The sequence below is a fragment of the Ambystoma mexicanum genome, chromosome 11 (assembly GCF_040938575.1).
Source record: "Ambystoma mexicanum isolate Mex_15411 chromosome 11, UKY_AmexF1_1, whole genome shotgun sequence".
Lineage (NCBI taxonomy): Eukaryota > Metazoa > Chordata > Amphibia > Caudata > Ambystomatidae > Ambystoma > Ambystoma mexicanum.
In genome coordinates, this window is record NC_090934.1 from 1,272,136,712 (window position 1) to 1,272,164,660 (window position 27,949).

At 43.5% G+C, this 27,949-nt stretch overlaps 1 protein-coding gene across 1 annotated transcript in view; it reads left to right on the forward strand.

Moving 5' to 3' along the window:
• LOC138504843 (sodium/nucleoside cotransporter 2-like) overlaps positions 1-27,949 on the forward strand; it is a 239,484-nt gene that overhangs the window by 85,566 nt on the left and 125,969 nt on the right. The window contains exons 4-5 of the mRNA XM_069625280.1: positions 13,057-13,148; positions 20,301-20,490. Of these exons, the coding sequence (XP_069481381.1) occupies positions 13,057-13,148; positions 20,301-20,490 (282 nt within the window). The remainder of the gene's footprint in view (positions 1-13,056; positions 13,149-20,300; positions 20,491-27,949) is intronic.

The following is a 27,949-nucleotide window of genomic DNA, read 5'->3' on the forward strand; positions in this document are numbered from 1 at the left end:
AATGGTTAACGGCCACCGTTAATGGTAACGGTGACCATTAACCATCACCGCCTTACTACGAGGTCCCTTAGCGGGTTGGTGCTTTAACGCCTACTTTTTGCAGGCGTTAAAAACCAACCCGCTAAGGGACCTCGGAGCTAATTACGGCACCGCAAAATTGCGGTGCCGTAATTAGCGCCTTCCCCATTCCCATAGAGCCCTATGGGGCAGAAATGGGAATGGGGAAGGGCAATGGCGGAAGGGGGATTTACCGCCCCTCCAACCTTGGAATGGGGCGGTAAATCCCCTTTCCGCCAAGGCGGTGCCGGTATTTTACCGGCATGAGCCATGGCCCTAATAGCGCCATGGCTCACCGCCTTCCGTGTAATGAGGCCCTATGTTTTTTGTGAACCAAGTGCATTGGTCTCTCAATGTTCCAACCCATATCACACGCCTCCTTGTCCTCCCCACATCCTGCGCGACATTTCAGGTCCTTCCTCCCCATGCACTCTGCTCAACTCCCTGTATGGACGTCGCGAATTTTCAGATAAATCCTGCAACCCGTCTTCCATTTTGCAAAGAAGGTGTGCCATAATTTGAAGAGGTGGGCATTTGGAAAAGCACTTCCTCACACGCAACCGAACACATGATTTCAATGTAACAACCCCTTGAAGTTTTTTAAATAAAATCTACCGATCTAGGAGCTGTATCTGTGTATGCAGGTTTTATAATGATTGTGTTTGCTGTATGATGTCTTGGTGCCAGGTGAGTGAGGTGGGTTACAGAAAGTGGCTGGCAAGACTTTGAGCACTCTAAAGAAATGCTACTTACGAATTGGCTCGGGATGCCCAAATGATAAGGGATAACAGCAAGGAGTTCCATGAAACTCACGCCGAGGAGGAAATGAATCCCATTCGTGGCATGAAATGAGAATTGACTCAGAGATCAAGAACGGTTGACTGTAGATAGTTTATGGTCTAATATGTAACGCATTTACTGTTGAGTCACTTAGTTCCATCAAGTCCATGAGCATGGTGTGCTAAAACAGAGGACTGCACACGTATTGCATAAATGTATGATGTTTGCCAGCTACGGATTTGAACAGTACACACAGGAAATATTTGCCCAGTGCAGAGTGAATTTGCAATGCTGAAACGTGACTTTGCACTGCCGAAACAAACCCTGATTCATGCAAAAATACACTTTGCACGGTTCCATGAATCATGGTTTGTGTGGGCAGTGCATGGTCACTTTTCAGCAGTGCAAATTCACTTTGAACCGGCCAAATAGTCCATGAATCGGGCCCATAGTTTCTAAATGTAGTATGCAGAACAGAGATTTTATCGCTGAAAGATAAGGAAGGTGAAAATGTAACTTAAATCCTGGCTGTTTATCTGGGGCTGTAATGGATTTGGATAGCAATATTCTGAAAATGAAATTAGATTTTTAACTACATAATTCAATGTGTTGGCCTTACAAATAGGTTTAGATTTAAAGAGACTTTACAACATTGGAATTGTGTCCATTCCATTACAGACAAAACAGTGGCAGACAGACATAATGGCTGCATAGGTCTTCTGTCTCAACATTTCAATGGGTCTCTTCTGTCTTTCCTTGTTTTAAACTGAATATTCCTCCACCACTGGATGCACTACATTGAGAGCCATAAAGGGCGTTATGTCCTTCAAACAGGCTCGGACTGGCCTATAGGGCAATGCCCGACTTGTAGCCCCAACTTGACCGTGTGGGCCAAACCCGTTTTTTGGGTCAAAATGGGCCACTTTTCGGCCAAAGTGGTCAAGTTTGATGAGTTGCTTCACTTTGTAGCCAGTAGATTTGACCAGTGTCACTGAACAAATATTCTTTAAAATCACAATTTCCAACACAACTCACTCTTGGGTACTACTCAAATAGTCTGTCAGAAAAGGAATTAATTGCCATTTCGACTGTGGGACACTGTTTCAGCAGTGCCCAAGCCAATTGTATGACCCAGTCCGACCCTGCCTTCAAACCTTATTAAAGGCCCTCACTCCATTGCAGGTAGCGCAGTGGCAGAGGACAATAATTGAATTGAATTGATAGTTTATTTCTATATCGCACTCGTACACAAGTGATTCAGAGTGCGACAAAGCAACGGAGAGGAACAGGGGAGAACAAAACAACGATCTTACTAGGTCCAGTGACATTGAGAACGCGCAAGTGCATGGGAGATACGGTGGGGAAAGGTGCATGGAAGGGGGGAGAAGTGGAAAGTGGAAAGTGTGCAGCAAAGGAGAAACAGATAAATTATAATAAATACATAAATAATAAAGGCAACTAATAGTGGTAGTGCAGCAGCAAGTGGCAAGTGCTGGGATTAAGGCAGCAGACAGGGTAGGTCTGATAAGTGCAGAAAGAAAAAGAGGGGGGGCTGGATACAGACCACAGAGCCAGGGGTGGCCCGGAGGCAGTGCGGGAGGGTGGCAGGGTGAGCAGGTACCTGGGCCCGGAAGACAGAGGGTTGCCAGTTGCACATGCCGAGAGAGAACATATCAGCAGGGAGGAGAGGGGCAAAAGCAGAAGCACAGAGGAAGGTCTTGAGGTGCTTCCAGAACCGGAGATGGTTCTCCTCAAGTTTTAGAGTGGCAGGGAGGCTGTTCCAGAGGGAGGCCCCAGCCGAAGTCAGAGATCTACCCCCAGCTTGTTTCTTTGAAAAACGACTGACCCTGAGGGAGATAGAGGTAGAGGAGCAAAGAGCTCAAGAGGGGAGGTATTTGTGGAGGGATAGCTGAAGGTATTTTGGCCCAGGCCCCAGAAAGCCTTGTGGACAATGAAGATGGTTTTGAATTTAATCCTTGCATCCACTGGGAGCCAATGGAGAGATTTCCGAGCTGGAGAGCTACGATCCCAGGACTTGAGGCCAAGGACAAGTCTCGCATTCCTTTTCTAGATTAGTTGCAGAGGGCGGAGAGTAGAGGCAGGTCGATTGTATATGGCTGTTATACGTCTTCTGGCTTGCAAAGTTTCTACTTTGCCTTTCCTTTTTGAACAGAACATTCTACCCTCTATATGTGGAATGTTCCAATGGCAATAGTGCCTCTCCTCCTTATCAGATGATAATGTCTTTTGGCCTTCTTTGATGATGGCCTTTACCAAGCATTAATGGCCCTCGGAATGCAGCATTAGTGTTTTAAACAAACCTCTAATTTCCAAAGCAACAGCACATAGGGACTGGATTGTTTGCTGAAGACTGTAGCATCAGGCGAAGAACAAAGTTAACAGGGCCCGTTTGGCCTCATAAGCCTTTAAACATAAACAGTAAATACTGCCATGACATTCTCTGGAAGAAAATGTTTTTCAAGCTAAAAACATACCAATAGATATACTGAGATATAGGACATTAGCGCCCATCAGTTGGTTCACAGCCCATTCAGACCTGCATGCCTCCCTCCTTCGCTGCCTTTGCCCCGCAGCCAGTGGTATCTTCAGGAGCACACGAAATCATAAAGTGGTTTAAAGTAACATTTAAAAAAAAAAATATACATCCAGCTTTTCCTGTGATGCTTTTGTTTGCTTGGGTTCAATCTCTGTGTTGTGCCCGTAACTCTAGAAGGCGGGTGTTAGTGGCAGGGAGGGTCCATGCTAGCAGGTGTTATCGCTTGATATGATGAAATATACTTGTGAGAAATAATCCAGTAATTGGGAGGCACTCTGGGATACTATTAAAATGGTAGCTTTAATGAACACAGATCTAATAAAAAAATATGTCACGTGTCAGCCATTAGGGAGGAAGACCAGCAAGCCCAACGCGTTTCACCCTGTACTAGCTCGCTCACAATACAAAACCGAGTATTTAAGAAGACACACCACCTCTGGTCTCGATCAGATGTTAAACATAACTCATGCGATAATATATGTATGAATATAGCCATTTACAAGTCCAGTGCATCATTGAAACAACATATATTTTATAAAAATATTCTGATTGTATATCTAACTGTCCTGGGATTGAATCCTAATTTTACTAACACATATTGAATCCCAATGTTACTAACACACAACCAGTTGTAGAATGTCTATCAATAGATTCAAGCTGAATATGATTAAATATTCCATTTATCATGTGTGCAGGGCACTGCAATTAAATAGGATCCCAATGCATACCTCAAAAAATATCATGTGTATTCAGGCATTTATTTAGATGTTCACACATTACAAGCATTTTCTGACCACCAATTTTCTTAAATCATAAAGACGATCATTAGAATTAGAAGCATCCACGAATGTAACAAGAAAGACAAATGTGAGTAGTGGTAGAAGGGAAGAAAGCAAGGTGGAGGAGGGTTTGTTTTCATACCTAAAATAGAAAATATAAGTTGAACTCTCGTGAACTATTACACAAATGATCTCATATTCTAAAAAGAGAACCAATGTATTCAATTATTTGCGTAAAAGTGAATGGAGGCCCTCACTAACAGTATGACGTCTTGGTTGCAAAACTTGAAAAGGAATAATCATCCAGAACTCCATCTCTCACAATCTCCTCTCTATTGCCCCTCTATTTCGAAATCACAGTCCTTAATAGTGAGCTCTAATTAGTTGATGGTCTCGCTACAACATTCAAGTGTGAATCCAAAGTTCACTTTTTCCAAATTTAGAAAGGTCATATATTGTTCTATGTGTGATTGTAGGCCATACCATAGAAGGAAGAGACCGTCTATATAGCAGAGCCAATTATGTGCTTCGTATATTCAACCATGTCATCCGTTCCCACCCATGTTTCCTTTGCTAAGCCAGTCATTAGGGTGGCATACAAAGGTGCGAAACAAGGGCCCATGGCTGTGTCTCTTCATTTTCTAAAACCTTTTCATTTAAACTTAAAAATATTGCTTTTGAGAGGTATGTTGATGACTCTAACAGGATTTCATTATGGCTGATGTAATTAGCAGAGCCTAGTTACCAAAAACTCCTACCTACTTCAATATGATCTTAATGCTTAATGGCTGTATAGAAGGGTTTGATATCCCCACTCTCGAATGTATTAATCTATTTATTTATTTATATACTGGTTATTTATAATGCGCACCATACAGCAAAAATAATGTTTCAAGGCGCATCAAGACTGGGAGGAACAAGGAAAAAAACTAAAACAAAACGTTCCTATAAGGTCTTCAAACATTCGGAAATGTGCAAGTGCTATCGCATGAGTACAGGGTAGGGGGGGGAAGGGAGGGGGTATAGGGTAAGAAAATAATCAAAACGTTCTGACTAGGTTGTGAGACAATTTGGAATGTGCAAGTGCTGAACATGGAAAAGGGCGAGAGATGGAGGAAGGGAGATCCAGAAGGGGAAGAGGTGAGAGGGACATTAAATACAAAACAAGTTAAACAAGTTAACAAGATGCAGGAACAAGTAGGTAAACTGCATTAAGGGGAGACCAGATATGCAACTGTGACAAGCAGGTAGGAGTGACTATAGCCTGGAAAAGCCTCACCTCATGGGATGAGGGGCTACATCAAGCATACAGGAAAGCAAATGAGACTAAGAAAATGACATTGGCATGGATGGTAAGTGCAGTAAAGGAATGCCTCGCCCAGGGGCTACATCAGGAAGCAGGTACAAAGAGGCTACATCTGGTGCACAGAGTTGAGTGGGGGAACAGTTAGCGAGGGCAATGGCGGAGTTCATAGGAGAATCCAGTAGCGTGGGGCTGCAGGTGAAATCTGTGGGCAATGTCAATTCAGTGGATGCAGGTATGTTGAATGTGCCGCATAGCAGAGGCTGGGAAAGTCAGATCAGTGGCCAAGGGTGAAGGTAAGGCATTGTGTAGGGCAATCAATCAGGAGTAAAAGTAAGTTAAAGAGAGGCACAGAGTAGGAATGGAAAATACATATAATTAAGATAAGGGCGGACATAGGAAGTGAAACATGCTGGTTAGCTTAATGTGAAGGTGTGTGGGCTCCCAGCGTTATGCAGCAAGGGCACAAAGGTGGGAGAAAAACAAGTAACACATCCTCAAGGGCTAGAAGCCAGAAGTGAGGGAAGGCAGGAACCGCACAGCATGGCAGGTAAGCGGAGCAACAGCTGCATCGGGAACTGCAGGTAGGAAACCTAGAGGGCGCTGGCCAGCAGAGCCACATCATAAGAATGAGGGCCCAGACAGAATTTGGATGCCTTAAATGGCGGCCTTCAACAGTTGCTGGCTTTGCCGGCCCGCTCCCTTCAGTAAACCTTACGAATAATGCGGATTATCAAATTGAATGAGATAAGGTGGGACAACGGCTTCATAGAGCCCCTTGTGCATTGTAGTAAGTCTGGCACCCATCTCCCAAATGAGCCGATGCTCCAGTCTCGTGGCCTATGATAATGCAGAGAGAAAGGTGGGGCAAGGTGAAGCTTTCTTTTTTGTACGAGGGGGGGCTTGACTCAAAAAGGCACTATTACGTAGTAAGGAAGAGAAGAGTCAACAGCTACCCCTTTTACAACCGTGCATCGGTGGTAGGCTTGAAGGAGGAAGGTAGCAAGTTTATACAAATACTGGCTAAGGGAGGTCACAAATTGATTATGAGAGAATTTTATGGTAATTCAATTTAATCATAGATTCAGACACACATCTAAAAAATGTAGGTTCACAAAGAAGACAATAATTGAAACTTTAAAAACTCACATTTGAGCCCAGATTGGGCTTGCAAAAGAAGTTGCAAACTGTTTTAAACACCACAGGAATCAATTTGTGACCTCCCTTAGCCAGTATTTGTATAAACTTGCTACCTGCTTCCTTCACGCTTACCGCCGATGCACGGTTGTAAAAGGGGTAGCTGTTGCCTCTTCTCTTCCTTACTATGATAATGCAGGGCAGTGAAGTCCGGCCTCCCCAGGCGAAGCGGCACGGCTTGTGGGATGTATCAACCCACTCATCGAAGCCCTGCAACTTCACTGTGCATTGCTGGCAGCAGAAACATCATAATGGCCACTGGAAAGCATGCTGCTCGCAAGAAATCACCAGAAATTGCGCAGTGAAAACCTGAAAAATAGGCCACCATCTACTTTTGCCTATGTCAGTGGTAAAACAGGAGACCACTGCCAAAACCTACCATTGGGCTACCCACAAAGTAGCCCGAAACCACTTGGAAATAGCAATGCTGATTGAAAAAAGAAACACAGAGCTGTTTGAAAATCTGTTTTCTTGATTGTCAAAATTTGCTAAAATCATGGCTCACGAAGCACCTAAAAGATCCAACCTCTTTGTTGGGTGTTCCATATCATTACTGCAAGAATCCACATCAATACAATGTCAGCAAAAATCATATGTTCTCAGAACAAAATCCTATTTTAAAGATACTTGATGGAAAGGCAGCTGTCAAAAATGAGTGTAGTACCGTTACTCGCCTCTGACAGGTGCTGGCGATTTATCATTCTGACAGGAGAGCTGTGTTTCAGAAGTTAAATATGCCAAAGAAGAGAATTCCATCAAAATGCCATGTAGAGTGCCACACATTGATTTGATGCTGAAAAAGACTGGATTTAAAGATATGTTGCTTATTTTAAAATGTATAAACATATTTTTTTTACAAGGAACTATGTTACAATTGATCAGAAAGTAACCTGATGCAGTTAAAACTCCAAAAGACTTGCTTCCCCTGAGAACCCTTCACACCTTTTCCCTGGACAAAGGAAGCTTCCCCTGCCCTGGGCCAAGAGATTGACAGGCTGGTGTGAACAGGAACTAGCAAGAGGCACCCTGGCCTGTTGCTCTCAGTCAAGACAACGGATTCTTTGGATTGAATGGGAATATGCTAAATTCGGGTGTAACTGTCAACAAAGTGTGGGCAGGAAACAGGCCATGTGACCATCTGACTCAGCCCAGCTCTAGGGGCGGACCAGACTGAGATGCGAATTGAATTGAAAGAAAATGTATGTTTTATAAAAATGCTTATAACAAAGTGTACCAAGCTGACAAAAATATGGAACTTTGAGTTTCTTAAAATGAAAAATTCACTCACAGTTTAAGACAAAGCTGGACTCTGTGATGTTCTGAGACTATACCCCGGAATGTATTCATATTGTAGCTGCAGCATTTTTGCTATGAACCTAAGGAATTACAGTAATATGCTCAAAGAGGATATGCATGTATCAAATTTGGAGCAGAATGAATATTGGGAAACCCACCAAAAGCGCGAATAAGTGGTCATTTCTGAACCCAAGCGCATAGGAACATGGGACTTATTCAGAGACATGCCTTAATTAATCTGTGATGTGTATATGTATTATGAACAACTTGTGTATCTGGGAAATGTGTTTTTTGGGAAAAATAGAGTTTCTATGAAAAAGCAAAGGGGAGGGATTTCAGTTAAGCCATCAAACACAGCATCACTCTGACACAGATGACACACCGCTCCTGTCTCAAATCAGGAGACAGGAAATTCTCCGACCTGTCAGGATCCTTAGAGGGTTGGGCATAGGGAGTCATCCTCCCCACCCGCTTTGGAAATACATAAATAGGGACTGCTGACACTCAGAGACACACCTTTTTCCACTACTCAACTGATTTATTGGTGCAGCACCCTGACGGAAGACTCCAGACTCCAAACACCAGATTCTAGACTCCAGACTCCAGATTCCAGACTCCAGACCTCAGATCTAGAACCAACTCTAGAACCAAACTCTAGAACCTTTAAGCAGAGAGGCCTAATCCAAAAGCTGAACCCTTCTCAGCAGACCTGCAGAATCTAGCAACCTGATTCTAACCCCTAAACTGCCAAGGGGCTCTCACATTCAGCATCCGGGCTGAGCTGTTTTGCTTCTCGCTAAGAACCCTGTGCTAGAACCAAGATCCAGACCCAGAAAGCAGTGCTGTATCCAGAACCCGTCAGATCCAGTCTAAGAGGCCGTCCAGACCGCAGTGCAGTGCTGAGAGCAGAACCCAGAGTGCCTGAGACCTATCCGGTGGCGAGTGAAGCCAAACCCTTGACCAGATCCTGACGGGACCCCTTGCATTCCCAAGCCTAGGAGTGAGTATCTAGTCAGAACTGTGCATAGTCATCTCTTAGTCTAAAGTAATCTTATCCGATCCATTTCAACCTGTCCAGAACTGCATTATAGAATCTTGTGTCCATCCTATTGATTCCAAATCTGTAAAGCGCAATCTGTCATTTTGAAATCTTGACTTTATTTCTGAAAATCTACCTTCACAAAAACCTCTGTAATTTTTGAACCACACATCCTAGAACCGAAATGTAACTGTCATTTTGAAGCTAAGATCCTAAGCTTTCCAACAAACCTAAACATTAATTATAGTTATTCCGTAATCGCGTTTCACGCACGCGGAAAAATTGCCACGAATTGCAATTTAGCTCCATTTCACCACTTGTAAAAATAGCTGTTTCTTGTTTTCAACTGCTGAAATTCGTTTCCAATCTGATAATCAGTCATGAATCATTGCTAGTGTTGACCTGAACCAATCCAAAGTAACTATCACTTTTCCTGAATCTCCTTTAGTGGATTAAAATCATTTTAGCATATTTTCCCTTTCATGACAATCACATTCAAAAGTATTTTTGCCTGTGTTTAAAATCATACCTGTTTTCTCTAAGCTTGCTGGGGGAACTGGGATTGAACTGCATTATTGATTGTGTTCTTGAAACCTGTGTGCCCTCATTTCTATCTCTTCATATTGCATAGGGGGGGAGTGAGTAGTCACAGGGGAAAAAGTGATCATATTATCTTTTGATTGAAATCATATCAAGTTATTTCGGTGTTGCATTCTTTCCCCTCTTGCATTTCCTTGAATCATATAAAGTATTCCCTGCTACAGTATCCTTCCTATTCCTACTCCTAAATGATTAAAGAGATTGTTAATTTTGTAATATTACCCATTGTTGATGACCGTCCATCTTTATAAGTGTGCTATTCAGATATTATTTTGTTAATAAAAGTGTGATATATATATATTGTTTAATTCTTCAAATAAACCCTTTAATTGGCAAAACAAACCTACCTCTTGGCTCAGTGAGGTCAGGGGGATTCAAAGAGAGGGGTGTTATATAAGGGTTCATCATCCAGATTTAAAGAACTTTTACATAAAAATATATAAATAAGGGCTTCCATTGGGCATCCCATACTAAGCATTGATTTAGTTGGAGTGCTGGATTGAAGTCACTTACAGGCTCATGGAAGCAATGCTGGCTGGCTGGGCATGTGTTATTAGCCAGTGTGCTTCTTCCTTTGGGTGGGGGGATAGAGTGAGGGCCTAGACAGGATTTGGGTGCCTTAAATGGCGACCTTCAATGGGTGCCGGCTTCGCCTGCCGGCTCCCTTCGATAAGCCTTACGAATAATGCGGATAATCAATCTGCATGAGATAAGGTGGGACAAAGGCTGCACAGAGACCATTGTACATTGTAGCAAGACCGGCAGCCATCTCTCAAAGGAGCCGATGCTCCAGTCTCGTGGCCTATGATAATGCAGGGCACTGCAGTCAGGCCTCCCAGGCGAAGCGGCACGGCTAATGGACGCAATGCTGGCTGGCTGTGCAGATGTAATCACCCACTCTGCTTCTTCCTCAAGGTGTTTTCACATGTACAAATGCACTTTGCTTATATCATAAAAAGATTAAAAAACAAATGGATGCTGTTTGTTACTCAAGTCTGGTTAAATAACTCGGGTGAACCATATCACCTCCTCGAAGTTGTCCCAGAGTCAGTGATCGATGTGAGCAGGAACGGTAGAGAGCGGTGTTCCACTACTTCAATTTTTTTCTGTTTACCATTCCTCTTCTTTTTACGACCATATTTACCATTCTATATAGAGAGTTTCTGGATTCATGTCCCTGTGCAAGTGTACAGTAGTAATAGGCGCCTCACTTACTAGTCTCTTAGACTATTACAATGCCCCGGCCACAACACTTGCCACATGTTTCACTATGCTTCTGCCTACCCTCTCCCCTGCTGAGACCACAATTCCAATACTTTTTTTGGTACACTTCTACCATTGCCCTGCACACCACCTGTTGTACCACTCCGACTGATTATGGGGTTTTCAGGCAATAGACACAAAAATGCCAGCTTGTTAGTGGAGCTGTTCCATCGACTCACAATGGCAGTAACGGTGCCAGCGGTATTACCTCATATGGTAATACAAGCACTCCCCAATGAAGTTCCTCTACTGTTACCACTGGTGGTAGTGGTAATTTAGTTTAGCGGTAAACACAGCCATTAGGCCATTTGGTCATTATGAATGTGTTACGTTGTGAACATGAGCGTCACCTGAACAAATACTTAACATTTTTATTTTATCGCAATATGTTACATTTGCCACAGCAAAATGAAGGGGTAGTTTTCCCTGTTTGTTAATTAAATTAAATAATATTTTATTAATATAGCGCTCGTACATAAGTGTTTCAGAGCGCGACCAGCCAAAGGGAGGTAAATAGGGGAGAACAAAAACAACGATCTTACTAGGCCCAGTGACATTGAGAGCGTGCAAGTGCATGGGAAAGGGAAAAGGGGGGAGAAGTGGAAAGTGCGGAACAGAGGAGAGAACAGAATAAATAATAATAAGTAAAATAAATAAATAAAGGCGATAAACAGTGGTAGTGCAGCCAGCAAGTGGCAAAGTGCTAGGTTATTCAGATAGGGTGTATCTGATAAGTGCAGAAGAAAATTGTGTGGGGGACTGTATGGGTACAGATACAGACACCAGTGCAAGGGGTGGCCAGTAGGCAGTGCAGGGTGGTGGCAGGGTGAGCAGGTACCTGGGCCCTAAGGACAGAGGGTGACCAGGTGCACGGTGCCGAGAGAAAGCAGATCAGCGCGTTAGAAGAGGGGCAAAAGCAAAAGCAAAGAAGAAGGTCTTGAGGTGCTTCCGGAACCAGAGATGGTTCTCCTCACGTTTCAGAGTGACAGGGAGGCTGTTCCAAAGTTGATGATTGAACTGGTGACGTGCACTGAAATTATAAATTTAAAAGTAATAATACAAAATAAATACACGCACCCTGCTGACTCTGGCATAGAAATGGGCGCAGGCCTCTGTTTCTTAATCGATACTTCTCAGGAAATCTTTACGACTGCCGTGTGCCAGTGGCGAATGCTGCAGTCAGGAGATAAAGGGCCCATGCCCTTTGCCACTCACGCTTCTTGCGTTCCTGTTCAGAGCTCAGAGGTATGTTCCTGATAGGACTGGTCGCTATCAATTGACCCATGAAACGCTCTGTTGAACGTATCATCAGCTGCTGCACATCGGGTTCAGCTCCATGCGTTTCAGGGCGCACGTGCAAAGGGTATACTCTGACTGCACAGGCCAGCAAAGCCAGAGGCAGCCTCTTCCGGCACGTCAACATGCGCCTGTAGAGTCAAAGGTCGAGGGCCTGATCTCTAATGCCTTTCCGATCAGTAGTTTGATCAGCCCTGGCTGTTACGTGCTAGAAATGCAACACGTATTGACAAAGACAATAGTTGTGGCCTTTGCGTATGCATTTTTTGTTTGCCATTGGCCTGCTATTGCCATAATATGCACACTTACTTAAATCCTTGACCAGATATTTTGATGCACTTAAATAGGACTTTCAGGGCCCAGGGCGCGTACATGCCAGGTTACTTTGAAAGTATATCTGAGTGTTGCTCGATTAACGTGGGCATTACTCAAATATTCCAATGTCCTCAAATCATAGGTTTCTCAATGTGCCAACCTGACAAGGAAGCCATGGCGCACTCAAGTATGCAAGAGTGCAGCTCAAAATGACATTGTCATGCATTTTTCATGAAATGTTACATACTTACAAACATGCCCCATTACATTCGGTAGGTGCTAGCCCAGTCCTGTTTTATCTTTGCATTCTGGGATTTCTACTCATGTGTTTATAATGGGAAATGTCAATTCTACGTGTCCCAGAATGCAAAGTTATAACCAGTACAGGCCTAGCATCTCCCGAATTGAACGCGGCATGTTGGCATGCATGATGTGATGGCATTCATTATTGTAAGATCATGTGGCCTAACCATTAGCTCCAATTAGAGGAAACAAAGGGGTTTGCCTGCTTTGGACGTCTGTGATCATGCTAAGTATTTAACACAATTTCGTTTTCCTTTTGCCTGAATTTCAGTAAAGCGTCCGAACCCTTCGACAAAGCGGAGAAGTTCTATGAAGCCCACTCAGCTGTTGTCAAGTACATTTTCTTGGGTGTTCTCTGCGCAGGTAAGGTGCCTCGAAAAATCGCGAAAACTGTAAACACCCAGTGGGGGTTACCTGAATGAGGGGGCACAGTAATACCATTGCCATATGGAAAGTAGCACTTACCAGAGAAGGGATTTTCAACCTTTAGCTCTTCAGATGTTTGGACTTCAACTCCCATCTGGCCTAGCCAGCATTGTCAAAAGTGAGGGATCATGGGAGTCGTAGTCCAAAACATCAGCAGAGCCGCAGTTTGCAGACCCCTGCAATAAAGGAATTGGCAAGCAACTGAGAACAGTGATGTCACGTAGAGCGCGATGGATGGCCACATGCACTGCAGGGGGGCGGTTTCAGTTTGTGGGGATAGTTTAACATGTACTGGAATCGCCATCACTCTGAGGGCTGGAAGGGTCATGTGATGGTAGCCTGAATGATATGTTTGCTAACATTTAAGCATAGGGATGATGGTTGACATGAGGATGGGGAGACCAATTGTCTGATGCATACTGATGGCAAAGAGGAGATAGGCTACTGAGGTCACCCAGCTCCCCCCTGGCCGAATAAGAGCGGGTATTTAAGGCCAAGTAAACAAGTGCCCCACTTGTGGTGATAGGGCAAATGTCAGGAACACTCTGAAAAAAATAAAATAGGGCTTCTTCGAAATAACAACGTTAATCTGCATGAATTTCAATATGGATTCTAGATTGCCACATAAAAAGGAAGTGTTTAACTCGTGCGAGGCTGTATATTTACTTGAGTTTCCACATCTTGTTAGTGTTGTTAGGAAGGAATTTGAGAAACAACACGTGTAACAATAGGACAGGGGAGACTGAAAGCCTAGATGACACTTTCTACTTCTAAATATACTTCCTGCGTGTTTCCCTGACCGATTGGGCTCCATTAAAAACACACATTTACGATGGCAATATTCTTTATTAAGAGGATTGATATGTTGCAGGGTACAATGCTTCAATAATCAAAGGAGGCGGCGGTATGGCTGCAACACAGGTTTTATTTAATTTCCAAAAAGAGTAGAGACCTAAGCCGCGACCTCTGGCTCAGCAACCAGCCAACTGACCTCCATGTAACCTGGAACCTTTCCTGCGCTTCAGACCATCCAGTGGTTCCAGGTTCCAAGTGATGACTCGCACTGGAAAGGACCCACTCCTTTAACAATGCTGATGTGGACTACAGCACACGCTACAATACTTTCAAAACAAGAAAGCACGAGCAATCCTAACACCTCCCTTCCTCCCACTATCCAACAAGCACACTCCTCTTGCTCATAACAGCCACTCTCTCCTTATTCCAAACTCCTCCACCTTTAACAAGAACAGATACCCCCAAATCTTTGAGCACCACCCTGGGCTCTTAGAATCTGAAACTACCCGTTCTCACTTTGACTGGCAGCTTCACTTTAATCACATCACCACGCTTTACATCAACATTTCTGCACGTTTTCTCATCAATTCTTTTCTTAGCCTTATCTCCGCTAACCAACAACCTCTCCCTCACACACTCCACATCCACCTTCTCACATCTTGATCTGCTCATCCATCCCGGGCACAAACGGGTATTGGGTTTCCTACCACGGAACAATTTGAAAGGTGCAACCACTGTCACCACATGTGAGGCCAACCTGTACTGAAACGTTCTCTCCATGACAGCCCTTATACAATCCCCAAAGGCGGCTACTGCAATCCTGATTTCATCCATCAAAGTGCGGTTAAATCCTTCCACACAACCATTGACAAGTGACAACCACACAAGAACTGTTGTCACTTGTTCAATCCCATACCTTTCCAAAAACAACTTGAATTCCTTTGAAACCAGTTGAGCTCCATTGTCTGACAAATATCGATGCAGGAAACCGTCCCCCCAGAACAGTGGCTCTAAAAATCTGATTATACTGCTGTTAGTAACCTCTTTCAATACACAAACGTCTGGCCATTTCGATAGGAGATCCATCACGACCAACAAGTAGGTGTCCTAGGCTTCTATAATACTGAAAGGCCCCAATAAATCCAGGGAAAATTGCTCCCAAGGAACGTTGGCACTGTCCCTCACTTTCAATGGGAGGGTTGCACACCCTAAACCCTTTGTCACCATAAACCCAATCAGAGCAATATTTAACCATCTCCACATCCTTATACAAAGCCAGCCACCAAAAATCAGATTTTATCAAAGCCTTGGTTCTTGCCAATCCCAAATTACCTCTATGGCCCAACTCAATGACCGCTCTCCTCATATTTTCAGGGACCTATTTAATTTCCAAAAAGAGTAGAGACATAGGCAGTCAACTGACCAGTCAACTCACCACTATGGAACCTGGAACCTTTCCTGCGCGCTAGTCCATCCAATGGTTCCAGGTTCCATGTGATGACTTGCACTGGAAAGGACCACACCTTTAACAATGCTGATGTGGGCCACAACAGAAATTACAATATTTACAAAACATGAAAGCATGACCAATCCTAAGAAAGTTTTGAATCCTGGCAGGTCCACTCTGCCGTTCATCCTTCCGAGGTCGATAAAATGAGTACCATTAAGTTGGGTAACAATAAACATCTGTTATCTATCAATAGCGCCAAGATGCCCTTCTGGGGGTGAACGTGTGCTCTACAAATACACATGTTATGTGTATCAGACACCCAGAGTCAATCTCTCCAGCTGGGCAGTCAGCAAAGGCAAACAACCCTCACAGCAATAGAACACCAACGATGGAACTCATGGGTGGGCCACCAGTGACAACAGTGCCGAAGAACTGCAGATGTGCTAACTCTGAACAGTATCTCCCTCAGGTATGGTGACACCAAGTAAGAGTGAAGACATTGTCATCATTTGGTACGCGCTGGTAGGCGGGTCTCCTTCCTTCAATAATTCCTCATTAATGCAGGAAGTTACACAACTGTCTGAGGTGTACCAACATCAAGACACCTTTGTGGATAAGGTTGACTTTGCTGAAGGACCAACATTGAAAGAATAGTGATGGGCCGTGTACTCCGCTTAGCGCTGCAGGAGCCTCTAGTGAATGATGGAGGGGGGTCATCACAATACCAGTGGCTGTGCCCCATTCAGGACTCAGTGGACTGTGGATGGTGTAACCAGCAGTAGAGGAGCCATCAGCTATAGGGGCACAGTCAGTATAAAATAGATATCATGGTGGGGCTACCATTGTATACCACTGGGCAAGTAGTGCTTCACATACGAATGACAAGACATGGTGGTATCGCCGACCGTACGCCATGTAAATTCCAATGGAGTGTGTAAAAGTCTTTCAGCAATGCGGGGCAAGCTCCAATGTCAACCAATGTTAAGGAGGTAAGGTAGGTATTACCTTAGGATTGAAATTCCTTTCAGCATTAGCCTGTACAGTCAATAGTTAGGGATAATGGAGTGTAGTGCAAAACATATGGAGAGCCACAGGTTGCGGTGGCAGTATCATGCAGTTCTTGTAGATGTTCCTCTGGGGCAATTTATAACGCAATTGGAAGAGCTGCCATGAAAAGAAGGTGAGGTCATACTGATACCAGAGTAGGACCGCCATCAGGGTGTGGCAGTGATGTGCTATTATCGCTGGAGGAGTCGCAAACCGAAGCAGGGTAAAGAGTTCATGTAGTTATAAATGAAACAGTCAGAACTGAAACACTACTGGATGGTAAGTAGTGTCATTTCAGTAGTCCTGGTGTGGCCCCCCAAAAAGAACAACATTATTTGCTGAACCAATATTAGAATGGCACTGGAGATTTAGTGGGGGTTAAAATACCTAGCACTCGGTGTGCCACCACAATGAGATCCCAGAAATATGGTGAGCCCCACTAGAGTGAAGCCATTTATCAATCAGGGAATGGACCATATTGAAATAATTGCATGTGGTCATTCTGGACGTACACACACCTGTTACTGCTGCAGTGTAAAGTGTATACACATGTGAGCCACCAATGGGAGTAGTCATTTACAGAGAATTAACAGAAGTTAAAATAGCTTGGGTTTTGGGCTGTAATAAATGCAGGAGAATGTCCATCATGTTTAGCTCCCTGTGGCATACAAGAGGAGAATGGGCACTTGCCTGTCAGTGGCGTCCCCTCCATTAAGGCAGTCCAGCCCGAAATGTCAGGCAAATCTCATCTGAGCAGTACTACCAACTATAGACATGCCCCCAAGACACATGTTTCTGTTGCACCATTAGGCATCTTCACTCAGATGCGCGCGCACACACACACCCACATAACTTTTTTCTCTTTCTCTCTCTCTCTCTCTCTCTCTCTCTCTCTCTCTCTCTCTCTCATTCTCTCTCTCTCTCTCTCTCTCTCTCTCTCTCTCTCTCTTTCTACAGGCAGATGTGTTGTGTATTATAACAGTTTGAGTAAACCCTGTCATAGGGCCTCATTATAAGTTTGCCAGTATCCCACCAGTAATTCCGACGGGATACTGGCAAACTGATCTACTGTTTCCACGGCCTGATATCCCGGAATTTCCGGGATATTACAGGTCGCAGAAAAAGTCCTTCAGGAATCCATGGAGGGGTTTGCCGGTATTACCGGCACCAGTATTACCAGTGCTGGTAATACTGGCAGTTTGGCAGTTTTTGCCAGCGGGTGTATGATTTACCCCCAGCTTTTGGCTGGAGGTAAATCAATGACTTCCAGCGGCAAACTTGTAGTTTTGCGGTGCAGTCAAAGTGCCAGTCACGGAATAACCGTCATTTTTACCTGCAGTTTTTCTGCACTGCAGAACTTGTAATGAGGCCATGTAGTCTCTCAAGAGTTTCTCAGCTGTTGACATTGTCTTATGTGAGAAACCTGAGGGTATTTTCACTCTTACTCCCTTTGGATCCTCTATGCAAGTAACAAGGAAAAGGCCATCGCTATTGGATCCTGACCCTGGGGGTGGACAAGCAAGGGAGGATCACCTGGGTGGAGGACCCTTGGGGATTGGGAGTCAGGTACCTTTATGCGAGACATGGCATCCCCCTTATACTCAGGATAGCCAACCTGATCTTCCCCCAGCCTTTATGGATCACTATAAAGGTTTTCCACTTCACTCCCTCTTTTCAATACATAACAATACTGAGACGAGGAAGAAACAACTAAGACCTCTGAAGATTACCACCATTGTACATTCAAGTACTGAGACGAAGAAGAGGTCAGAAGGTCAGGCATGTCTGGTTGATTTGCTTAATTATGGTCAGGAAAGTCAGGCAATGAAAATCCTTGAACGCACCTGCAACCTGTTAGACAGCCACAGTTGCATAAAAGGTGGAGCCATCAGCAGAAGTAAGCCAGTTCCAGAGAAGCCTGGAGAACATGAGGATCAGAGTGGAAGCCCTGCGGAAAGAGAAGCCGAGACACTAGTATGCCACAAGAATCTCTGGGAATCCTGCTGTATGGTAATTCTGATCGGAGGTCCCAAAAAGGGGAAGACGGACAGCAAGCGCTGCAGGAAGGCGAAGGCGAAGCTCTGCATAACAGCTGGCTAGTGCGAAGTGGAGTACCTGGCTATTTGTGTGTCCCTCGGAAGAATAGAGAGGAAGGAAGGAGCCGCCAATACAGGTAAGTGTCTGGGACACTTAAATTACCCAGTGCTCTCACGGAGACCGAACAAGCAGTAATGGTCAATGAAATTAAGTAAACTACGTTACTTATAGCGAATGCCAAACTTAATTAAATAAATGAAAGTAACTTAAAGCATTGAATGAAGCAAACCACGTTACTTATAATGAATGTCGAACTGAATGAAACAAGTGAAAGTAACTTAGCGTATTGAATGAAATAAACTACGCTGCTTCTAATGAATATCTAATTGTATGAAATAAGTTAAAGGAACCTAAGTTGAGTACCAGATTGAATGTACTGAGCAAAAGCCACCATTGTTGAATATTGTCTCGAGTAAAGCAAGCAAGCTGATCTTTATTGGAATACAGAAGCAGAGATGGCAAAATGAACTATTTATCTGAATGCAAGAGAAACGATCACTGATGAACAATGAATTGAAAATCAAAAAGGAAGCTAAACTGCAGGAAAGAAACAAAGGTGATAAAGTTGTGAAGCTGCCCTTTAAGAAACTGTTTATTGAATCAAATTTTGAACCTTGAAAGAAACCTGAAAGTTCCTGGTTTCATGACCTGTAACGGGTGGACCATGTGGTCTAAAACTGTGCCAAGACCAGAGAACCACTAATTGTGAACCAAAGGATGAAGGAAAAGCGAATGTTGAGTTCCTGGTTGCGTGACCTGTAATGGGTGCACCGTGTGGTCTAAAACTGCGTCTTGACCAGAGAAATTCTTTATGTAAACAAGGAAGCTTGCTGAAGTGAAAGTAGGAAACCAAATATTGATAAACATCAGACTTGGGTAAGGGAACCCTGAGTTATGCCAGTCCATTTGAAAGACTAAAGCTTCAAAATATTTTCATTAAGCTTGGGGAAGGAAACTTTGGTGGCCTGGAACTTTGTTATCTTGGAACTGTGTTGAACTTTGTTAAACTGTATTTCATCTAATGCTCCAAGGAGGAGAAATTGAACTATGTGGTGAACGTATTGACATTTGGGAGAGAAAGTTGACGAATAAGCCAGAGCTAGATGTAGCTCAGAACTTTATGTTTAGAACACTATTTGAGTTATGGTTAATGTCCCTACACATTGTTTTGTATTAGTTGTGAGGGCAAGTATAGGATTTAGACACAGACAGACTTTTCTTTACTTACTGATATTGACGTTCGTTAGTTTCTTTAGGTAGGGAAATCCCACCTTATGATAGGGCAAGTTAGGCCTTACTCCATCCTGGCATTTTCATTAATAAAAGATTGTTCAACTTTGAATCTGTTGTCTGTGTCTCCTTCCATGATGCCAACCTCACACTGCCCCTTTTTTAACAGTTGTATTCATTTGCCAATTTGTAACCATTTGTTGTTACTTTGTATTGTATTGTTGCAGCAGCATTGCAACACACACAAACCCCCCATGTAATAGAAGAGAGCATCAGTAGCTCTTCACTGTGTTCCTACTGTAGCAATGCCATAGAACAAATAGGGGTTAACAGGGATGAACCCAAGAGGGACTCCTATTATTGTAGCCCCCATGTGCACATGCCTACCATATCTAATAGATAATCTACCAATATCTTGGACTGGGTTTAGGTTTCATCGCATGCTTCACTGCCTTTGGTCTCTCTTCCAGGTTACGCTGCCTATTTCATCGCTGCCTGTGTGCTCAACTTCCAGCGGGCTGTTGCACTGGTTGTCATCACCTTTGTGGTACTCTTCTTTCTCGGCTATGATCTGTTGAAGAAATTGCTGGGAAAGAAAATACTAAAGTTCCTAAGCCCAGTTGGAAGATGTTTTCAAAAGAACCGGAGGTGGATGAAGTGGTGAGTATATTACATTTAATCACATCTGGGAGTTTTAAATCTAAAGTGTTTACTGATGACATCAAATATTTGAAAGCAATGCAGTGCGTTTTACAGAAACGCTATATCTGTGCAATGCAGTTTCACAAATTGCCTTTTTGCTCTCAAGCAATTTTTGCTATGGTGCAAATACCTTGCAAAATTGATCTGCACTGATGCATATTTGTGTAATAGGGGTAGAAATTGGGTAATTGTGTGTATTATTACTACCATTTTTGTTGTGTATAAATGTGTATAAGGATGTCAGTGCATCAGCTTCCACCCTCAGCCCTCCCACCTCTATAGTTCTAGTTCAATTGTGCCCTTGAACCACAAAGGGGGTGACAGATGTTGCAGCTATTTTATTCTAAAATCGAAATTCTGAGATTGTCTGAAATAATATATATGGACAATGATTGCTAACACTTTAATGTTAACATGAGTGTTGTGAAATATGAAATCAGCACCAAGCCCAGTGTGCATTATGTACTTATTGATTGAAGCATACAACCCTTCTGTCGCAGGTGCATTTGTCAAATATAAATAGATGTGGTCAGTCTTATGTTCCAGAAATGCTACTTGATTTTATGCAGCGCTGCCAGGAATTCTTGTTGGTGCTATTTTTTTTTATGTAAAGCTGCCAGGAATTCTTGTTGGTGCTATTTGTTTTTATGTAAAGCTGCCAGGAATTCTTGTTGGTGCTATGTGTCCCCTTCCCTTTATCATGGGGGGATTTTGAAAGTGTACCAGACTGTCCATCTTGGAACAATAACCTTTTAGCAGAAAATTATTTAAATCATTATTTATTCAAGTCTTTGGTGATATACTTTCCTCTGTAAGACAAGTGTTTTGTTCGTATCATGACTTAAATAATACTGAAAGCGATCATTAGTAATTAACATTGTACAATTTTAAAAAGAGACAGTTTATAATGTTACTACAGTTAAATAATTTCCTTTTTTAATAGCATCCTTTGCTTATCACATCCTTTTTTTCTCTCATTGTTTCCTTACTGCTTGGAAAGGTCATGCTAATATTAAAACCAATAACCTGTTTTTACTGTCAGCATCAAGGCAATCATTACTTTTCCATGCTGGCCGGTGATTGGCTGGTAGTGATGTTGAACCAGCACATGTGCTACAATATGCACCAACACCTAACAAAAACTAGAAAATAACGGATGCCATAGTAAACTTTGCAGCCACGTCTTCTGGACCCTTCCAAGGTCTCGCATACCCCCCAGCAGAGCTTGTCAATGCCCTTCGTGTCTCCACCAGCGTCGGCAATGTGCCCCCGTTGTGTTGTCAACATTCCTGCAGGACACTCGCAATGAAAATTCATGTCTCCAAATACTAGGATGACCCCCGTACTGGGGCAAGTCTCTATCGCTGCTCTTATCATGCTATTTTTAATCATAAAAACAAAGCACACTCTCACTTCAAAATATCCATGCTTTTCCTCTGGCTGCACCGCTGTCTGTAACGTCTGGGGTGGCTCTATTAAACGCACACCTGACAACAATGGGACTGAGAGACAGAGACATACAGTGAGAGATAGAGAGACAAAGTTAGAAAGTATGAGCGATAGAGAGTGGGAGAGAGAGATTGGTGAGAGGGAGATTGTTGGATCAGAATCTGATGGATACAGCTAGTTGTATTTATGATATGCTTATATCCAACCACTAAAGAAAATAACAGGCGCAGGAACAAAACAATACATACTGGAGTAAACGTAAGGCAATCGACATGCAATTACAATCTTAATGGTTGGGAGACGTACATAGGAGAGAAGGTTAGTTTTAAGAGAGCAAACTATAGGAAGCAAGAATGCAGACTGAGCACAGTCAATAGAGAAGGCAATTCCAGAACTTAGTCGCAAGGACAGAAAATGGATGAAAGTGGGACTAGGCAAAGGGAAGACAATGTACAACATATACGAAAATGGATGCAGTTGGAAGAGGATGGGAGGGATGTGGAGTGAGTTACGAGAAGAGAGATAAGAGGGAACTAAGCCATGGATACATTTAAAAATCATACGAAGGTAGAGAAAATGAAGGCAAGCCCGAGAAGAAATCCATCCAAGGGAAGTTAGTGAGAATGAGATCAGAGACGGGGATACAGCCAAAATATGAGGCAAATAATAGAGTCAAGAATAGAATTTAATTGGGGAAAGAGCATGGTCGGGAGGCCAAGAAAGAAGTGAGGTACAGTCAGCAAGTCGGGAAAAAATTAGAGTAACAATAAGAGTCCTGGTAGCAGAGAAGGGAAGAGAAGGATGAATCATGCTGATGTTGCCAAGGTGAAAATGGCAGCAACAAGTAAGAAAAGAGATGCAAAAAGAAAAGTAAACTGGGGGAGCAAAGACGATGCCCAACATTGTGAACGGAGAGAGAAATGAATAAAATGAGCCTGGAGAGAATGAGCACCCAGGACCTGATAGTGGCAAGGTAGTCAGAACTAGAAGCATGAAGGTGATCAGTGAAGGACGAGAAGCAAAGAAGGAATCAATGATCGTTAACATAGAAATGACAGCTTGAAACAAAGGGAGACTAATGGAGAAAAGAGAAATAGTATAAAGAGGAAATAGTAACGGCCCAAGAACGGAAGAAACACCAAAACAGGGAGAGCATGAGGGCGAAGGAGTACTAGCCCAAGGCACTGAATCAGAAAAAACAAGGGAGAGCAGAATCAGAGGCTCCAAGAGGGGAAAGAGAAGAGGAGGGCTTAGAATGATCCACTGCAGGAAAAACCACAGATAAGTCCAAAATAATAAGAAGAGTCATTCCTCGCAGTGATGAGAAGAAGAAGCGAGGAGCTTAGTAACACGCAAGCACGGAATCCTCTTCAGTCGCAGCAAGGGCTGGGCAAGAAGATTGTTTCACACCTGCATGGTAAGCCAATAATGAGTCAGCTGCAAGATTTGAGAAGTTCGATTTGGTGTTCAGCCTTCATGTTTGCCCATTCAAAATCTGCTGTTTTTAAGTCAACGTGTTAATGACAAAAAACATTTTCCTGCCGATGGGTTATTTTGAGGGAAAAAAGCGTTCTTTTTTAATGACTTGTATAATTTGTTAAGTAAATCCATATTTTGTTTAGCAGGTCAGTTTGCATATCAGGGGCTCACATTTTCACCAGTGACAATATCTTTGGGCCAAAGACCATCTAGTTTGTTTTTGGAATACATAATGTAGGGCAGTCCCAGTAGCAACTATAGAATTGGTTCAGGGCAGAATGTATTTAGAATTGCGGATTTTGAGTAGAGTTGGTTGTTGGAGGAGACCAGGCTTGTGAAAGGTTCTTAGAAGCATTGTTATTCATAAAAGTTGTCTCTTATATCCATCACCTTATTGTGGCTATCAAAATCCAATATCAACACTGTTTTCACATTGTTAGGCATGGTGAGCCTACAATCTCTTTGGGAACGTTGCCGCCCTGCTTATTATTTGTGGCCTAAGCTTTGACGACACAGGTGATAAACCTTCGAGCAAGCATACATAGACTTTGCCCTTCCATGCTACCAATTTGCACAAATAGGTATACTCTTCTAAAAATAGATCAGGGTTTTGCCTTCCGTTATGCCACGGTGCCGAAGAAGCGTGCCAGTCAATTTGGGTCCATTGATAATGCAAGTTTATAACTATCAATGCACTGGACAACATGAAAAACAATATGCCCCCCTTCAGAATCAGGTTGTTGTGTTACACATAATTGTAATGCATATTCGGTGGGGGTGCAGGGGGGTTCTCCCCGTTCACAGGTGATAACCCAGGTGATGAACATCAGAGCACTGTTACCGTTCTTAGGCCAGACGCACTTTTCCGCTGTAGTTTGACCTGCCAGTGCTTATAGAGACAATGAATGCACATAAATGTCCAAGTCAAACAGTCCTAAATTCAAGGAGTGTAACTCACTGCGTTTGTTGGTGGTACTCCTCTGCACTGCACAAAGCTTTTTTCAGGTGCATAAGTAATCCCCCAATAAAACAAGCTCAACAAATCCAACAGTGCCTTTAACCAACCGCATCGGCAAACAATGAATAATTTCCCAGCTGGTACCCGTACTACTATGCTTATGATTTTAGAGCTTATGTAATAGGCATATGACTGGATTACCAATCCATTAATGACCTCCCCATTGGAAAATTGGTCATACAATATTTGTTATTGTTAAACAAACAAAATGTAATCAAAAGGGTGATACTTCAACAATAAAGAAAAGGAGAAATCGGTTCCTAAAGCAAAACGGAGTAATTTCGACTTTGACATTACGATCGTGTTTGAGGATTTGACCTCTATATTACATTGCAAGACAGCAAGACAACCGCTTTCCCAATTTCACTACTTCCAGGGACACCACTCCGGGTCCGATCTTGGCACCCATGGAAACATTAGAAATATGAGTCTACTACCGGTCATCAATCCTTATTCCTATTCATCTTTATTAAGCGACAAGAGGTAAAAAAAAAAACATAGTTTGCCACCAACGAAACAAAGATTGATTCTAGGTGTAGTGCAAACCACTGGTAGACGGTACAATCAATTCCTCATTCATCCCCGTGGGGAATTACGTCTCACGTGTGTCAAGCCACAGAGTTTCTTTCGGCTTTCAAATGTGTTCTCCACCCCCACCGCATCCGATAGATGCAGAATAAAATGAACAATCTGAAATACCACTTGCAACACCATATGTCAAGATCCCATGAAATGCCTGGCCACTGACAACTTCATTTTCATGTTTCAGATCAGATGTATATGCCCGGAGTTTAGCCACGGCCCTCTCGGTTGCCTCTCATCCCTGCAAATAGATGCGACATCAGAGACCTGTTTGCACATGGATCCAGTGGTCGAAGTGGGCGGGAGCGATCGGGAGCGGTACTCCCCTACTTTTTTTAATTAAGTTTTACCGTTCCTATACTTTTATTTTAAAAAGAAACCGTTCGAAGTGGGCGGGATCGATCGGAGGCGTGCTCCTCTACTTCTTTTAATTAAGTTTTACCGTTCCTATACTTTTATTTTAATAAGAAACCGTTCCGCAACGGTTTCGTTTTAAAGTAAAAGTTTAGGAAGAGGTGGGAACTTGCACTTTCAGTGCCCTGCACAGGACGTTTCCTTAAAGAGCAGGCACATGTGTTTGGTGTTTTTTATTGTGCATGGGAGGGGGCGCGGCGATGGGGTCTGTGGGGAGCGGTGCAGGCCAGTAGGGAACATAGTTCTGCTACTTTTTTTCGTACACTTCGACCACTGCATGGATCGAAAAGTGTGACTATGATATATGATTTTTATAAGGCAAATTACACAGCGTGCCATCCTTGTATTTAGGGACCCATAAAACTGGTTACATTGGGAAACCCGTAAGATCTGATTTTATTAATCCACTTTAAAATCCCTTTGCCTTTTTTAAGCAAATATTGTTTCATTAGTAAAAAAAACAAAAAAAACTCATGTAATTACATATCATTCGTCAGCAATCATCAATGTTTTTAGTCGTCTTTTTCACCTCTTCACTCTGCATATATTTTACGGGATGTGTGTCTATTGCTCGAAAAAAACATCTCAAATTATTGTTCTTGTTGTTTTTGCTCACAGAATGTTGGGGACAGAATGTTGGGGAGAGACCCCTTGTACACCTTCCACTAACCCCACCCCGCCTATATTGCCAGACCCAAATTACCATATACATTTTGGTGGTAAAACTCGAGAAATAAAATATATTCGAGCATTTTTTGATCAAGCCATTAGACCCACTACCGTTTTAGGAACACGGTACCCCCACAAACATCTGCACTACACTTGGTTCTGGTATTTTTACATGGGGTAGTGGGTGCGTCAGGGGGTACAGACATATGGACTATGTGAAGTGGGGGCAGGGGAGGGTAGAAATGGGGCATACGTGGAGCTTGCCCCCTGCAGTGAAATGTACAGCAGGACAGAATGGCATAGATTCTCTCGATGCCAACTCCATGTCTCTCTAGTCTGTTTCCATGGACATTTTGTTCCGTGTACCAGTGCTTCTTAATAGTTGCTCAGCCTTTCTCCACTTTTTCTCACTCACATCGCTTAGAATGACTGCCTCATTACGACCCTGGCGCTCCCGTAATGTAGGGTGCCGTTACGGGACTGGCACCGTTCAATACAGGATGCCCTTTTACGAGGTCCCCTTGCGGGACCCGGTAAGGGCGCCTGGTCAGACCAGACGTCCTTTGCGGGTCCCACAAGGGGACCAGGGAGTTAATAACGGGCCTGTTATTAGCTCCCTCCCCATTCCCATTGAGCCCTAGGGGGGCTCAATGGGAATGGGGAGGGGTTCCTTCAATGAGGAATTACCAGGTCCTCCAAGGTTAGAATGACCTGGTAATTCCTCATTGAAGGAACCCAGTCCTGGAACCCGTATGGAGGCAGCCATGCCCTTATTAAGGGCATGGCTGCCTCCATACTCGTAATGAGGCCCTGAGTCTTCCGTCAGTTTGTGGACTCCATGTTCACTTGTGAAAATCCTTTGAAAGGATAGCGTCTGAAATGGAGGAGAGAGATGTAGAATACAGAAAGTGACAGATAAAGGGGACTATGAGGATTTGCAGAAGAGAGACTGTCATCTAGTGGATTAGAAAGGGAATTGCTTTTTTAGACTCAGGGCAAAGGGTACAAGACAAGGAGATGTACAGGGAGCAAGGAGCTGTTCTGGAGGAAGGAAGGTCTGTGACAGGATCCTTTGAAAGAGCGACGCAGGAAGAGGAAACCACTAAACGTGATGGACAGAGCCTTAGAGAAAAAGACATTGGCTGATTGTGCGGCAGGGAGCAGGAATTCAGAGAAAGCAACATAGAATGAATGACCATTTATCTTTCTGAAGGCTGTATCCTCCTATTGAGACGTCATGGCAGTGAATAAAGCAATTTGTAATCAACAGCTGTGACATCACAGCACAGAGAATGCATTGTCTCTGCCATGTATTCTCTTCTCTTTTTTTTTATTGCTGTATTTCAAAGGGAGAGAGAACCTGGTATTGTTTATATTATAATATCTTATGCAAAGATTATTGTGTATATAGTTCCCCCTTGTCCTACTCCTCTATGCCCTCTGCAATGCTGGTCCCTGAGGGTACTAGGGGGTGAATAGAAAAGGCTCAGGCTGGACCATTAATAACATCAAACTAGAGCGATGTAGCAATCACGCCCCAGCATGGGGGCATACATGGACGTTAACGCCCTGCCAGCCTGAGCCTAGCCAGGCCCAAGCGAAGCAAGGGCATCGGCGAGGGCAGCGGGCCGTTACCAGCCATGTACGCCCCCCTCCTGGTGTGTGATTGCTTTTTGCACCCTGGGGTTTGCCTGGGGTGCAAAAAGTTAAAAACAAATTCTCTGGAGATTGGCTGCGCGTATTGTGTAACGCCAGTCTCCCAAGAAAAAAAAACCAAGATGGCCACCACCATCGGAAAAGGGACTG